Raw genomic sequence first — 14,380 nt, forward strand, 5'->3', positions numbered from 1 at the left:
CTTACCGCCGTGTGGAATGTACACTGCAACCATAAGCACGTGGTAAATTCTCTGGGCAAGTAATATGTGTGGCATTTCACGGTCATAAACTCCACCAGAGACAAACAGTAGCTTGATAACACAACTGCATTCCTGCACCATTCATTGTTTCTATAAACACACAGACCACCCCCGCGAGTCTTATCGGACAGTGCTGCTATCCTGTCGGTGCGATGTGCAGTTACCACGACTAGCTGAATGGCTGCGTCCAGAATGCTGTCGTTGAGCCATGTTTCCGTGAGAATTAAAACACTACAGTCCCTGATTTCACGCTGGGCAGTTCGCTGTAGTTGGAGCAAGTCCATTTTATTATTGAAAGAGCGGACATTGGAGAGCAGAATGGATGGTAAAGCTGGACGGCTTGGGTTAGCTTTTAGCTTAGTACGGATGCTGGCCCACTTTCCACGCTTCTGCAGCCTCGCACACTGTGTCCGATTCCCTCTCTTCCGGCCAGCAGCATCAAACAATACCCTGGTCCCAGGGCCTGGTTTGCGTAGTAGCCAGAGGTTGCGTAGCTCGTCTCGCAGTCCATCGTTTATTCATCCTGAGCTTTGTTCTCCAGTGTTCAGCTGTATTTGGAAATGGTAGACATGTTCACAAGTACTAACGATGTGCATCTATTTAAAAACGTTTCCAAATTGGTGTAAGCTTCACTTAACATGCACCATATTAGTGGACCCAAAGTGGCCGCTGTGTGCTACCACGCCACCATACATGTGTGTTTCACCTGGTATAATACACGTGTTTGGTTACCAGGAAGTTTCACCAATTAAAAGTGGTGTAATAATATGCATATACTTCAATGTTGAGTCTTATGTAAGCAATAATGTATTAGAACTTAAGATTGAACATCAATGAACATTCCCTTCATTGAAAGTCCTTTCACCCAAAACTTCATTGTATACCTTTTCTTCTCTGGATAATCAATTTTCCAGATGTCCCACACAGTTGGAAGAGTGCTTCATCAGAGAAAATAACAGAATTTCAGTCTGTCTATGTGTTGGGATGCTGTTACAACCACTGCCGCCTTGTGTCGGAAAGCCGCAACGGCCAGGTGTCAGATGGCTGGTTGTATACAGTTACCCTGAGTTGTAACTAGGGTTGGGAACCGAGAATCGGTTCTTATCAAGAACTGTTAGTGTTTTTGAAAAATACCAAAAAACCGTGCGGAATTCCTAAGTTTCGTTTCCGAAAACAGTTCTGTGTGGGCGAGCACTTGGAGCTTATCCTTTAAAGCGATGTCTCACCTCATAAATATTAAAATAGTAATGAATGCACTGAAAAGCCCTCGCACTACTCATAAACGTTTTGTGTCAGATATCAACGCATAGAGAGAGTATAAAGACTGTGGAGCTGCACGATTAATCTTTAAAAGATTCAAACACCCACGCGATCTTACTCCTAAATGACTAAACTTCACACCGAAACTTCCTGTTTAGCGATCTGGCATTCCTTTGTGTTCTTTCAAACATCTTTGCCAGGTGTTCCAGATGACAATTGTCAATGTACACTGCTGCAAAGCTGTCCCCCTGGTACTAGATTCTGTAACTCTTTTTGCTGTTTAGGTGCTAGATGATCTATTAGTGGGAAAGTTGACTTTGAATTAACAGGAAAATATTGTTCCTCCAATTCCTCTTCATCCTCCACTTTCCTTGCTCACAGCTGCTCTGGCCCTGAGCATTTTCTCTCCTTCCAATGCCTCAAAAGATTAATATGGAAAATATGAGACTTTTTCTTACGGTCAGGTACAGCAATCTCATAATTTGTGGGACTTAGCTTTTTAAGCACTTCATATGCCCCTTGCCATTTAGCCAAAAGTGAACTTTCAGTAGTAGGAAGTAATAACAGTACCTTCTGCCCTGGAGTCAGCGTTCTTTTCCTACTTGACTGGTCATACCAGTGTTTCTGTTGCTGCTGTACTTTTGTCATGTTAGCCCTCACAACCTCTGTCATTGAGTCCATTTTCTCTCTTATCTTCATAACATATGACAGAATGTTTGTTTGCTCATGTGCACTACCTCCTTCCCAAGCCTCTTTTAGCACATCCAACGGTCCACGAACCTGACGTCCATATAGCATCTCAAATGGTAAGAAGCCTGTTGATGACTGTGGAACTTCACGATAAGCGAACATCAAATACGGCAACCATTGGTCCCAATCAGTACCTGTATCAGACACAAACTATCGTAACATTGACTTCAATGTCTGATTAAATCTCTCCACCATACCATCAGTCTGAGGGTGATAAGGAGTGGTCTGTATAGGATGTATGTGTAACATTGAGCAAACTTGTTTCATTAACTTAGACGTAAAGTTAGTGCCCTGGTCTGTGATTATCTCTTTAGGCAATCCTACTTCACAACCTGCCTTTTGTCTTGATGTTTCTGAGAGGAAAAACTTCTGGATAACGTGTAGCGTAAACAGCAACAACCAAAATGTACTTATTACCTGATCTACTCCTTTCCAAAGGTCCTATGATGTCCATTGCAATACGAGAAATTGGTATGTCAATAATAGGTAAACTTACAAGAGGTGCTCTGTCACTCTTTTTAGCTGGTTTCACCAGCTGACATTCTGGGCATGATTTAGAAAAATCCACAACATCTGTATAGAGCCTAGGCCAATAAAACTTACTAGCGATTCTAGACTGTTTTCTGCTGGCCTAAAAATCCTGCCCACAGTACTAGCTCAAGAAAGTCTGTGTTTCGGTTTTGTCACATTTTCAATTACTTCAGTACCCATAACTTTATCGTGATGTTTCTCCCTCCTAGATTTCCTGTTTTTAGAAACCACATTAAACGATAAATCGTGCAAAATCTGTTTATCTGTTTATTTCAAAATCATCTTGATTAGCCTGTGCTCTTGTTACGACCATAGCATCTGCTACGTTTTTATCACTCTGCAACAAATCCACCAACACAGGTACATCTCTGCCTAATATCACTGGATAAGGTGATATGTCAATTACTCCAACTGATAACTTATAGGCTTGGCCTTCAATTTCAATTACAGTCTCAATTTTAGGATACTCTTTTTCATCGCCATGAATACAACAGATTCTCAGCTTATCATGTTTCAGCACATTTGACTTTCCCAAATATTCTGGTCTCACTAATGTCTGGCTTGAACCTGAATCGACCAATGCTTTAAACAAAGTGTTTCCAATCATCACCTCCACTGTTGTGTCCGTGTTCAGTTCGATCTTGTTAAGCTTCAATGAAGATCTTAACTCGTTACACAGGCGAGTAGTAGTCATATTTTGCACTGGACAATCAGCTTTTTTATGCCCTGCCAGGCAGGATGTATGACACATAAATCACAGACCTTCTGTTGTACTGACTAACTCCACATGCCCGCACACTGTTACTCAGAGTAGAACTGTTTTGCAATGTTCGTCTATCAGCCTCAAAATTTCTCAGACCACTACCCTTAACATCCCCAGACTTACCGGATGGGCTGTGGTTGATGCCTCGCCATCATCTCGGCTGATACAGCGATCGCCTTGCAGCCATGAACGTCTCTGCCAGTTCTGCAGCTTGCTTACATGAAGTAGGGCCATTCTGCTTCACCCATGTTCTTGCTTCTGGATTCAGCAATTTGAGAAACTGTTCCAGCACTATTTGATCGCCAATCTCTTGTTTAGTTCGTCGTGAAGGGACCATCCACTTTTCGTACAGATCTTTCAGTCTTACATACAGTTCACGTGGCGTTTCATCTCCTAAACTGTACGCTCTGAAATGCTGACGGAAGGTTTCTGGGTTAATTTTAAACTTGTCAAGTATCATCTGTTTAACACAGTCATAGTTCATTGAATTATCAGGCTCCATAGCCAAATAAGCTTCCCTTGTCCTTGTCTGTTAGCAGTGGTAAGAGATGTAACATCCAGTCATGACTAGGCCAATTGAACGCTTGAGCAATACGTTCAAAAGTCATTAAATAATGCTCAATGTCCTCATCACTTGACCAAAGGCAGCATCCTTGGGCTGTTAAAGCTTGATGAACCATAACCTTGTCTTCCCGGTGCAGCTTCATCTGCAGCTGCTGATGTCATCGCTGTTGTCACCTAGGACGCACATTTGAATCTGAAATCAAATATGTAGCCTCTGGTGTTTCACTCACCACTGACGTTCCTGTTGACAAGTCATTCTTGTCTTTATAGCTTTCAAATAAGTATCTGATATTTGTGCTCGTGACGTTACGCTTCCTTTTCCAGCCGTTCCTCTCTTTGCTGCTGACTATGTAGAAAAGTTTGTAGCATTGTGGCCATCTGCTCTGACGTACTACCTGAAGTCATTTCATTGTGCGCTGGAGATGAACTGGTGGCCTCAGTTACAACCACTGCCATCTTGTGTCGAAAAAATGCAACGGCCAGGTGTCAGATGGCTGGTTGTATACAGTTACCCTGAGTTGTAATGTGAATTTGTTTTGCCGACAGGCAAAGGAAAAGATGGAAGTTGATGAGTTGAGAACAACATAGGGAATCATTAAAGTCCAAGTGAATTATTATGACAGCTGTCTCTGAACACATGCTCCAAATAAAGTTAAAAATAAACAAAACAAATCATCAAAAATACTCAAAATAGACTGTACAAAACATAAATAAAACATGCTGAGAGCAGAAAACAAGACATCAGATCTAGCCTTGAGGATCAAGCCTCTGACAATGATGCCTCATATCAGACATTCGCACCTTACAGTATTTTAGCTGCACAAGCTCAGGGGCCTCATTTATAACCGTTGCGTACTCACAAAACAGGCCCTGAAAGAGGCGTACGCCACTTCCAATGGATGAGTTGTGATTTATAAAAACAAACTTGAGAGGAAAATTTGTGCACATGCATGCAAAAACTGACCCATGCGTATGAACGTTTTGGAGATGGAGCAGTTCGGCGACACTGATGGTGAGCTGGAGTTCATGTCTTTTTGGTCACTTTTAGACAAATCTAAAGAAAATTATACATATACAGAAATATAATACAAATATAATTTCACTCACCAAGCCTATCACTTGAAGTATATATCCATTCTTAAATGTCCACGCCAGCGAGCGCGTTGGGCCGTTTAGTGAAACTGACACAGTTTAAATAAATAAAATAATGATTTAAACTATGTTTTACTTCTGATATTACATTTACATTTACATTTATTCATTTAGCAGACGCTTTTATCCAAAGCGACTTACAAATGAGAACAATAGAAGCAGTTAAACTAGCAGTAGGACAACAAAATGCAAGTGCTATGACCCTTCTCAGTTTAAATCAACGCATTTTTTTTTTTTTTTTTTTTTTTTTAATAGAACAGAATAGAGTAGTAGAGAGAAAGTGTTAGTATTACTGGATCAAGTGCTGTCGAAAAAGAAGTGTCTTCAGTCGTTTCTTAAAAGTGGCTATGGACTCAGCCGCTCTGGTTGAGTTCGGCAGATCATTCCACCAGCAGGGAACAGTCATGGTAAAGGTCCGAGAAAGAGATTTTGTGCCTCTTTGAGATGGCACCACAAGACGCCGTTCACTTGCAGAGCGCAAGTTCCTGGAAGGCACATAAGTCTGAAGTAAAGAGTTAAAGTAAAAGGGAGCAGAACCAGTGGTTGTTCTGTAGGCAAACGTCAGTGACTTGAATTTGATGCGAGCGGCAACTGGCAACTAGGCTTGGCGCGATAGTCGGTGTTACCGGTGTTACACGGTGTTCAGTCGCAACACCGGTTGCATCACTTGCCCACCGCAGCACCGCAAAAAAAAATTTTTTTTTAAGCAATTAGGCTACGCAGTATCCGTATTTTCTGTCACCAGTTGACTAGCGTTGTATGATCACGCTCAACCATTCAAGCGCGACAAAACAAGAGACCGCGCTGTAAGTCCTGCCTATTACACACACACGCACACACGGAAAAGACGCGCGTCAGTATCGAGTTCTCTTTTCGGCCTTGAACAAAACATAACACACACAAATTATGCCAAAATGTCCGTTTTGTCGAGTGTTCTCATAAGAGCAAATGATTTAAATAATATCATAAATGAATGTAGAGATTTGTGAGAAATCATTAATGAGAGTGTCATTAATGTTAATCAAAGAACAAATGTAAGAGAGTAAATTACTCACTCAACCCGGCGCCAGGAGAATTAGTATACCGGTAGCCTAATAATCATGAATACACTCTCTTGTGTGCATGAATGAATCTTTTAACACATCTCCGGCGAACGGCTTCTTCACGCAAAAGAAAAACTCTTCATAAAGCGCAGTGAAATTCATGTGGCGTTTCCTGATGGAACGAGGTTGTTCGTTAACTTCATTTTATACGTGCAATTCACACGAGCTCTAAACGAATGTGAGACTGCTGCAATTAGTCAAACTTTATTAATGAAACAAAATCAGAGGGAATAGTTTCTTTAATGTATTTTTTTCTTTTAGTTTTTTTTTTACCGGTTGGCCACACGGCTTTCATAGTTTTCAGTTAGGCTAGTGCGGAGACCAGGGCCGGGTTTCCCGATAACGATGCATCTTGGATCTTAAGAGCGTTCTCTATGTGCAAGGTTACGCTCGTCACACGCCGCAATTCCACGCGCGTTTCCAAAAAATGCACTTAACATGAATGCGCGAGAACGCATTCGTGATACTTAAGAGTCGCTGTCCATTCGCGAAGTGCTGAAATAATAACATGCGTTTTTCATAATAACGAACCCACCATTCAAACACTGTGGTTGAATCCGAAATCGCGCCCTATACACTCAAATAGGGCGTTATTGTTCTCAACATAATCTCAAGCAGTGAAAAATAGAGGACACGGACAACGCGCTGAAAGACAGGACCGAGCAGGTAATATTTAATATGAAACAAAGTCTCAACTTTCAAATTTGGTCAGTCAAACAAAAATAAAATAGGCCTACCGTTTTTTGGCTCTTTAATGTGTCGTGACAGATTGCCTCAGTTAAAGCAAGTTCAAATCCACCGAAGTTTATCAATAACTCTTCTGACTGCTTTATCGCACAAAAATGGTGGAATTTGATTGGTCAGATCGCATGTCAATCAAACTCAATACGAATGATGAATTGACGCCATGTAAAAAAAAAAAAAAAAATACATCACTCTAACGCCCCCCACCCCCACGATGAAACCGGTAATACCGGTGTTGTCACAAGTCGATTAACCGGTGGGAGAATATTATCACCGTCACATCTCTACTGGCAACCAGTGCAATTTTGTGAGGAGAGGAGTGACATGTGCCCTTTTCGGCTCGTTAAAGACCACTCTAGCTGCGGCGTTCTGGATCAGTTGCAGAGGTTTGACTGTGCAAGCTGGAAGACCAGCCAGGAGAGCGTTGCAATAGTCAAGTCTGGATAAAACAAGCGCTTGGACAAGGAGTTGAGTAGCATGTTCTGATAGGAAGGGTCTGATCCTCCTAATGTTGTACAAGGCAAATCTACATGACCGGGCAGTTCTTGCAATGTGGTCTGTGAAGTTCAATTGATCATCAATTACCACACCAAGGTTCCTGGCTGATCTAGATGGAGTTATGGATGATGAGTCTAGCTGAATGGTGAAGTTGTGGTGAAGTGTTGGGTTGGCCGGGACCACGAGTAGCTCTGTCTTCGCAAGGTTTAGTTGAAGGTGGTGGTCCTTCATCCAGCCAGAAATGTCTGTCAGGCAGGCTGAGATACGATCAGCTACCGTCGGATCGTCGGGCTGGAATGAGAGGTAGAGTTGTGTGTCATCAGCGTAGCAGTGATAGGAAAAACCATGTTTCTGAATCACAGATCCTAGTGATGTCATGTAGATGGAGAAGAGAAGTGGTCCAAGCACTGAGCCCTGAGGCACTCCAGTAGCTAGATGTTGTGTCTTAGACACCTCACCCCTCCACGAAACCCTAAAGGACCTACCTGAGAGGTATGACTTGAACCATTGGAGTGCGGTTCCCGAGATGCCCTTCGTCTTTAGGATTGACAGGAGGATCTGGTGGTTAACTGTGTCAAAGGCAGCAGACAGATCCAGCAGGATGAGAACTGAGGATTTGGAGGCTGCTCTTGCCAGTCTCAGAGCTTCAATTACTGAGAGCAGGGCCGTCTCAGTTGAGTGTCCGCTTTTGAAACCAGATTGATTGTTGTCCAAGAGGTTGTTCTGTGTAAGGAAGGAAGAGATCTGGTTGAAAACAACTCGCTCAAGTGTTTTCGCGACGAATGGAAGGAGAGATACTGGTCTGTAATTCTCCAGATGTGCTGGATTTAGAGTGGGTTTCTTAAGCAGTGGGGTTACACGAGCCTGCTTAAATGCTGTGGGAAAGGTACCAGTGTGAAGAGAGGTGTTTATGATGTGTGTGAGTGTGGGTACAACTGAGGATGAAATGGCTTGAAGTAGGTTAGTGGGAATAGGATCAAGCGGACAGGTGGTAGGGCGATTGGAAAGGAGGAGATTGGAGACTTCTGTCTCTGAGAGTAGAGAGAAGGAGGGTAGAGAGTGCGTGTTAGCTGGAAAAGTGTGTGTGTCAATTTGTGGATTGCTAAATTGGCCGCTGATGGAGGTTGTTTTATTTATAAAGAATGTAGCAAAATCGTCAGCATTTAGTGTTGATGAAGGAGGAGGAGGAGGAGGGTTGAGAAGAGAGGAGAAGGTTTTGAAAAGCATGCGAGAGTCTGAAGAATTGTTAATTTTGTTGTGATAGTAAGTCATTTTAGCAGTAGAGATATTATCAGAGAAGGAAGAGAGGAGGGACTGATAAAGACCAAGATCAGTAGGATCTTTTGATTTGCGCCACTTCCTCTCTGCACCCCTAAGTTTCGAACGATGTTCCCGGAGAACATCAGATAACCAGGGGGCAGAGGGTGTGGCGCGGGCTGGCCTGGAGGAAAGGGGGCAGAAGGTGTCCAAGCAGGATGTTAAAGTGGAGAAAAGATTATCAGTTGCACTGTTAGTATCTAGTGTTGAAAGCTGATCAGGTGGAGGAAGTGTGGATGAGACCAGAGAGGATAGACGAGAGGGTGAGAGTGAGCGTAGGTTTCGCCGAAAAGTGACCTGTGGAGGAGTGTGTGTTGTGTTCCGTGGCAGGTTGATGTTGAGAGTGAGGAGGAAGTGATCTGAGGTGTGCAGTGGAGTGACCAGTGTATGGTCAGTGGAGCAGTAGCGTGTGTAGATAAGGTCCAATATATTACCTGATCTGTGAGTAGTCGCAGTAGATACTCGCTTGAGGTCAAATGAGGCAAGCAGAGTGTGGAAATCAGCAGCCTGAGGTTTTTCTAGGTGGATGTTGAAGTCTCCAAGAACAACGAGAGGAGTACCATCCTCAGGGAAGGACGAGAGTAGCACATCAAGCTCTTCCAAGAAACTGCCGAGCTGCCCTGGGGGACGATATACAACTACAAAATGGATATTAATAGGGCTAGTGATAGTAATTGAATGTGATTCAAAAGAGCTGTTGTCACACAGAGTTAGTAAATGATCAAATTTCCAATCGTTTGAGATGAGCAGACCAGTACCACCACCCCTTCCAGTCAGGCGAGGGGTGTGTGAGAAAGTGAATTTAGTGGAGAGGGCAGCTGGTGTGGCAGTGTCCTCTGGTCTGATCCAGGTCTCAGTCAGGGCCAGTAGACTGAGACCCAAATGACTAGAAATAGATGTAATGAAATCAGCTTTGTTTACAGCGGACTGGCAATTCCAGAGACCAATAGGAAAAGAGAATATAGTACTAGAAGACACCGGAAAAGTACGCAGGTTGTTAGGATTGGACTGCCTCTGACGTGTGACATTTGATTTACGTGTGTTAGTAATAGTAGGGATTTGAAAACACATAGTGTAAGGTCACAAACAAATAGATCAGATGAAAAAGTTGTGTAGACGAGAAAGTAAAGGAATAAATAGGAAAAATTAATACTCAAGTGCCTTGTCGGTGTCCTTGCTCGGTGGAGTCGCACAGGTAGAGTCGTTGGTCTTTACACTCTTCGGTCTTAACACGATGAGGGCTTCACACGAGGGCTGCCGCGACCGCTGCCGCGGTGCACTAACCAATTTTATACACACCTAATACCTCTTTATTGAATACAGCAGGTCCCGCCCTCCTGTTTAGTCAAGCGAAACTAACCAGTCACGACGCACAAACAAAGTCACACGTGCGTTTTTACCATAGTAAAAACACGGTAAAACACACTTCCTAGCAACACAGCCGCGCTAAAATCTACTGGGAAAAGTAAACACTCACAGACTGCTGATCTCTCCTGTTGTTCGACTGCTTCTTCTGATAAGTACTAGCAGTTTCTTAGAATAAATACTTTAACTGGCTTAGGTCCCGCCCTCCTGTTTAGTCAAGCGAAACTAACCAGTCACGACGCACAAACAAAGTCACACGTGCGTTTTTACCATAGTAAAAACACGGTAAAACACACTTCCTAGCAACACAGCCGCGCTAAAATCTACTGGGAAAAGTAAACACTCACAGACTGCTGATCTCTCCTGTTGTTCGACTGCTTCTTCTGATAAGTACTAGCAGTTTCTTAGAATAAATACTTTAACTGGCTTAGGTCCCGCCCTCCTGTTTAGTCAAGCGAAACTAACCAGTCACGACGCACAAACAAAGTCACACGTGCGTTTTTACCATAGTAAAAACACGGTAAAACACACTTCCTAGCAACACAGCCGCGCTAAAATCTACTGGGAAAAGTAAACACTCACAGACTGCTGATCTCTCCTGTTGTTCGACTGCTTCTTCTGATAAGTACTAGCAGTTTCTTAGAATAAATACTTTAACTGGCTTAGGTCCCGCCCTCCTGTTTAGTCAAGCGAAACTAACCAGTCACGACGCACAAACAAAGTCACACGTGCGTTTTTACCATAGTAAAAACACGGTAAAACACACTTCCTAGCAACACAGCCGCGCTAAAATCTACTGGGAAAAGTAAACACTCACAGACTGCTGATCTCTCCTGATATAAACTAGATATAAACATTTAGATTAAATATGCCATTCAAATTAATGGAGTTAAACACTTAAACATGAAATCATTACTGAGAAGTTACAACATTTGTATATTCAATCAATAGAAATATTTGTTGTGGATGCGATGTTTTTGAACACTTTTCCTGTGGTGTGCTGTGTTTTAATGTTTTAACCACAGAGATAATTGCTTATCATGATAATATCAGATTGTCTGAGAAAAAGGTTTCGTGCAAATAATGCGCAAGGCCTATCTGTTTCCATTAAAAATATAAATCAATTAAAAATACAATTTGGCCAGTGGAAAAGATTGAGAAAAACTTCCTCTGAAATGTATTTTACACTATTTGATTTATGTATTCAAAAACAAGGCAAGGATAGGCTACTACATGATTTTTATTAATGTAATGTGACGGCACATCCGTATTTCATATTTTCCTAATGTCTTGTACCGTTAAACGCTATCACGTGGATGAATAATCATATGCAAACGATATGCAGATGAGGATCTGCATAGTAAAACTAGGCATTGTAAGCTCCATATATGGTTATTTCGGGGCGGACACGCATGTGCGCACAATCTTCCGCTGACTGGGATTTATAAAGTGAATTCTGCGCAGGTTCTGGCATACGAACGGTTTTATAAATGAATAATTTAGTCTGAATATTTTTTGCCGTACACCATTTTTGGCTTTCGGGCACACATACACTTTTAGTAAGAATCCTACTCACAGTTTTATAAATGAGACCCCTGGTCCTTGGCCCGACTGTGGCTCAACTAGCCTAACTTGTAGCCCATCCTCCCCTCTCATGCACAAACCAGAGTCAGAGTCTGATCGCTGATCGATTGCTCCTGTCTGCCTCGCTGCCTGCTGTGAGTTTATTTGCTTCGGTGCTGTAATCTCCGTCTTAGCCTTGTATTTCTTTCTGTTTTGAACCATCATTTACTATCATTTCTAGTTGTTTATACTACTAAATACAGCTTACCCAACATCTCAGATTAACCTAACATCGCTAGCTTCCGTTATTATTAGCACAACATGCTAGTAATTCGCTAGCCTGTTAACGCGCCAACCGTGCGCTCAGTTATTTATTTATTTTCTCTCGTGCGCCCACGCCTTTGAGTTCATAAAAGCCCAGGTGAGTAAGAATCAGTCAACAAACACTGTGAGTAATGTCTTGTCCTGTTATTGTCACCTGCACTTCATGTCACATGTTTAGTATAGCCTTCTCTGTCGGCAATAAAGGATTTATATGTGATAAATGCAAGGAGACAGTCAGGCTGATGGAGAAGATTTCAGAACTAGAGACACGCATCCAAACTTTAATTGAGGATAGTAAGAGTGCAAGAGCTTTAGATACTATTTTGGATGTGCCTAGCATACTTTTAGGTTATTTACGTCTGAGAGTTGTACCAAGACAAATTCCTATCAACTTGTTGACATGGCAATAAATTTATTGAATTGAATTGAATTGAACTCTTTACATGATTCGGTTCCGGCTGAATTAGTGCCTGTGCAGCAAGGCAAATGGGTGACAGTGAGGGATCGCTCTAGTCGCGGATAAAAAAAACACTCTTCCGTTCCGATTACCATAACAAATCGATTTGCCCCGCTCAGTGAAACACCCACTGAGAATTCTGTTGATTGTGCCCTAGTAATTGGTGATTCGATCACACGGAACGTGAAAATAGAGACACCAGCCACCATAGTCACATGTTTGCCAGGAGCCAGAGCGCCTGACATCAAAGTAAATGTAAAAGTGCTGGCTAATGCTAATCGTAAATTCTCTAAGTTCATTATTCACGTCGGCACTAATGATGTTTGACTCCGCCAGTCGGAGATCACCAAAATTAATATTAAAGAGGTGTGTGAACTCGCAAGTACGATGTCAAGCACTGTAATTTGCTCTGGCCCACTTCCTGTTCGCAGGAGTGATGAGATAGTTAGTAGATTGTGTTCACTCAATGGCTGGCTGTCTAATTGGTGTCCGCTTAATAATATAGAATTCATAGACAATTGAAAAAGTTTTTGGGGCGGACCTGACCTGTTGAAAAGAGATGGTATTCATCCGTCCTGGGATGGTGCTGCTCTTCTATCTAGTAATTTGGCTCATAGTCTTAGAGCTAAAAAGCAGACAGACTGGCTTAACCGACTTTCTGCTAGCGGCCTCGCATCATCAAGGTCAAATAAATCCAATCACATAGAGCCTCTTTCACCTAGATATCATCATATAGAGACTGTGTCTGTTCCCCGAATTTGGAAATCCAAAAAACGTCCAAACCCATCTAAGGTTAAAAATTTCAATTGATGTTCAACAAATAAAAAACAGATATAATACAGATGAGCAAATGCTAAAGCTTGGGTTGCTGAATATTCGATCCCTTACTCCAAAAGCACTCATTGTTAATGATATGATTTCAGATAATAACTTAGATGTGATTGACAGAAACCTGGCTAAAACCAAACGATTACATTACTTTAAATGAGTCCACCCCACAAGATTACAGTTATAAACATGAACCTCGTCTGAAACGCAAAGGGTGAGGTGTTGCTGTAATTTACAGTCATATTTTCAAAACCACTAAGAAATCAAGTTTTAAATATGCTTCTTTTGAAGTGTTGGTGCTTAATGTAAAAATATTAGGGCTGCCAATCGATTAAAAAAATTAATCGCAAGATTGTCATGAGTTAACTCGCAATTAATCGCACATTTTTTATTTGTTCTAAATGTACCTTAAATGAATACTTTTCAAGTTTGTAATACTCTAATCAACATGGGCATGGATAAATATGGATGCTTTATGCAAATGTATGTTTATTATTGAAACCATAGTCATCATAGAGCATGAAGATGAGACATGTTTCAAAGGTCATAGATGTTTTTCAAAGAACTTGTTCATGTCTATTAGACACATGAAGAAAGAACAAAGAAATACCAGGTTCCCATTACTTCTCTTTCTTTGCACTGAGCAATTTACTAACACAAACATGTTTAGATTTTTGCATGACAGGGCAGCTCTTCTGAAAATGCTAAATGTACATTTATTATGTATTATTACATTAGTTTGTCTCTCTCTGTGCCCATTTTGATGAAGCTAAATTCTCAGTAAAACTGTTTTCATTGGTATATTTTATATTTTGTATATTTTGTTTCTGTTGTCAAACAACAGAATGAATATGAAATAGTAACTGAAACGCGACCCATTACAACATAACCAGCTCTCCCTTCCAGTTCCAAGATGTTAATCTGGACAAAAATCCTGATAATCGAGCCGTCGTCTGATGAAATTAAATACACATAAGATAAAGACAATATCTGTGCTGTGATTTCGGCTATACTTGCATGTAAAATTAGAGAAGCAACATAATATCTGTGTTTAACTGAATTAAAGCGCTGCTCCTCTCTGCCGCGCAAGACGCAGAGAGA

At 41.7% G+C, this 14,380-nt stretch overlaps 2 protein-coding genes across 4 annotated transcripts in view; both read right to left on the reverse strand.

Moving 5' to 3' along the window:
* Window positions 1-14,380, reverse strand: part of LOC307163116 (cytosolic 5'-nucleotidase 3-like) — a 201,829-nt gene that overhangs the window by 87,549 nt on the left and 99,900 nt on the right. The gene's annotated exons all lie outside the window — the stretch shown is intronic.
* On the reverse strand, window positions 5,141-10,098 carry LOC307163108 (uncharacterized protein). The gene is made up of 2 exons (XM_079878974.1): window positions 7,911-10,098; window positions 5,141-7,716 (listed from the first exon to the last, which is right to left on the reverse strand). Exons 1-2 carry the CDS (start codon window positions 9,811-9,813, stop codon window positions 7,694-7,696), a joined length of 1,926 nt encoding a protein of 641 aa, XP_079735100.1. The 5' UTR covers window positions 9,814-10,098; the 3' UTR covers window positions 5,141-7,693.

This window comes from Squalius cephalus (genome assembly GCF_949319135.1).
Source record: "Squalius cephalus genome assembly, chromosome: 8".
Lineage (NCBI taxonomy): Eukaryota > Metazoa > Chordata > Actinopteri > Cypriniformes > Leuciscidae > Squalius > Squalius cephalus.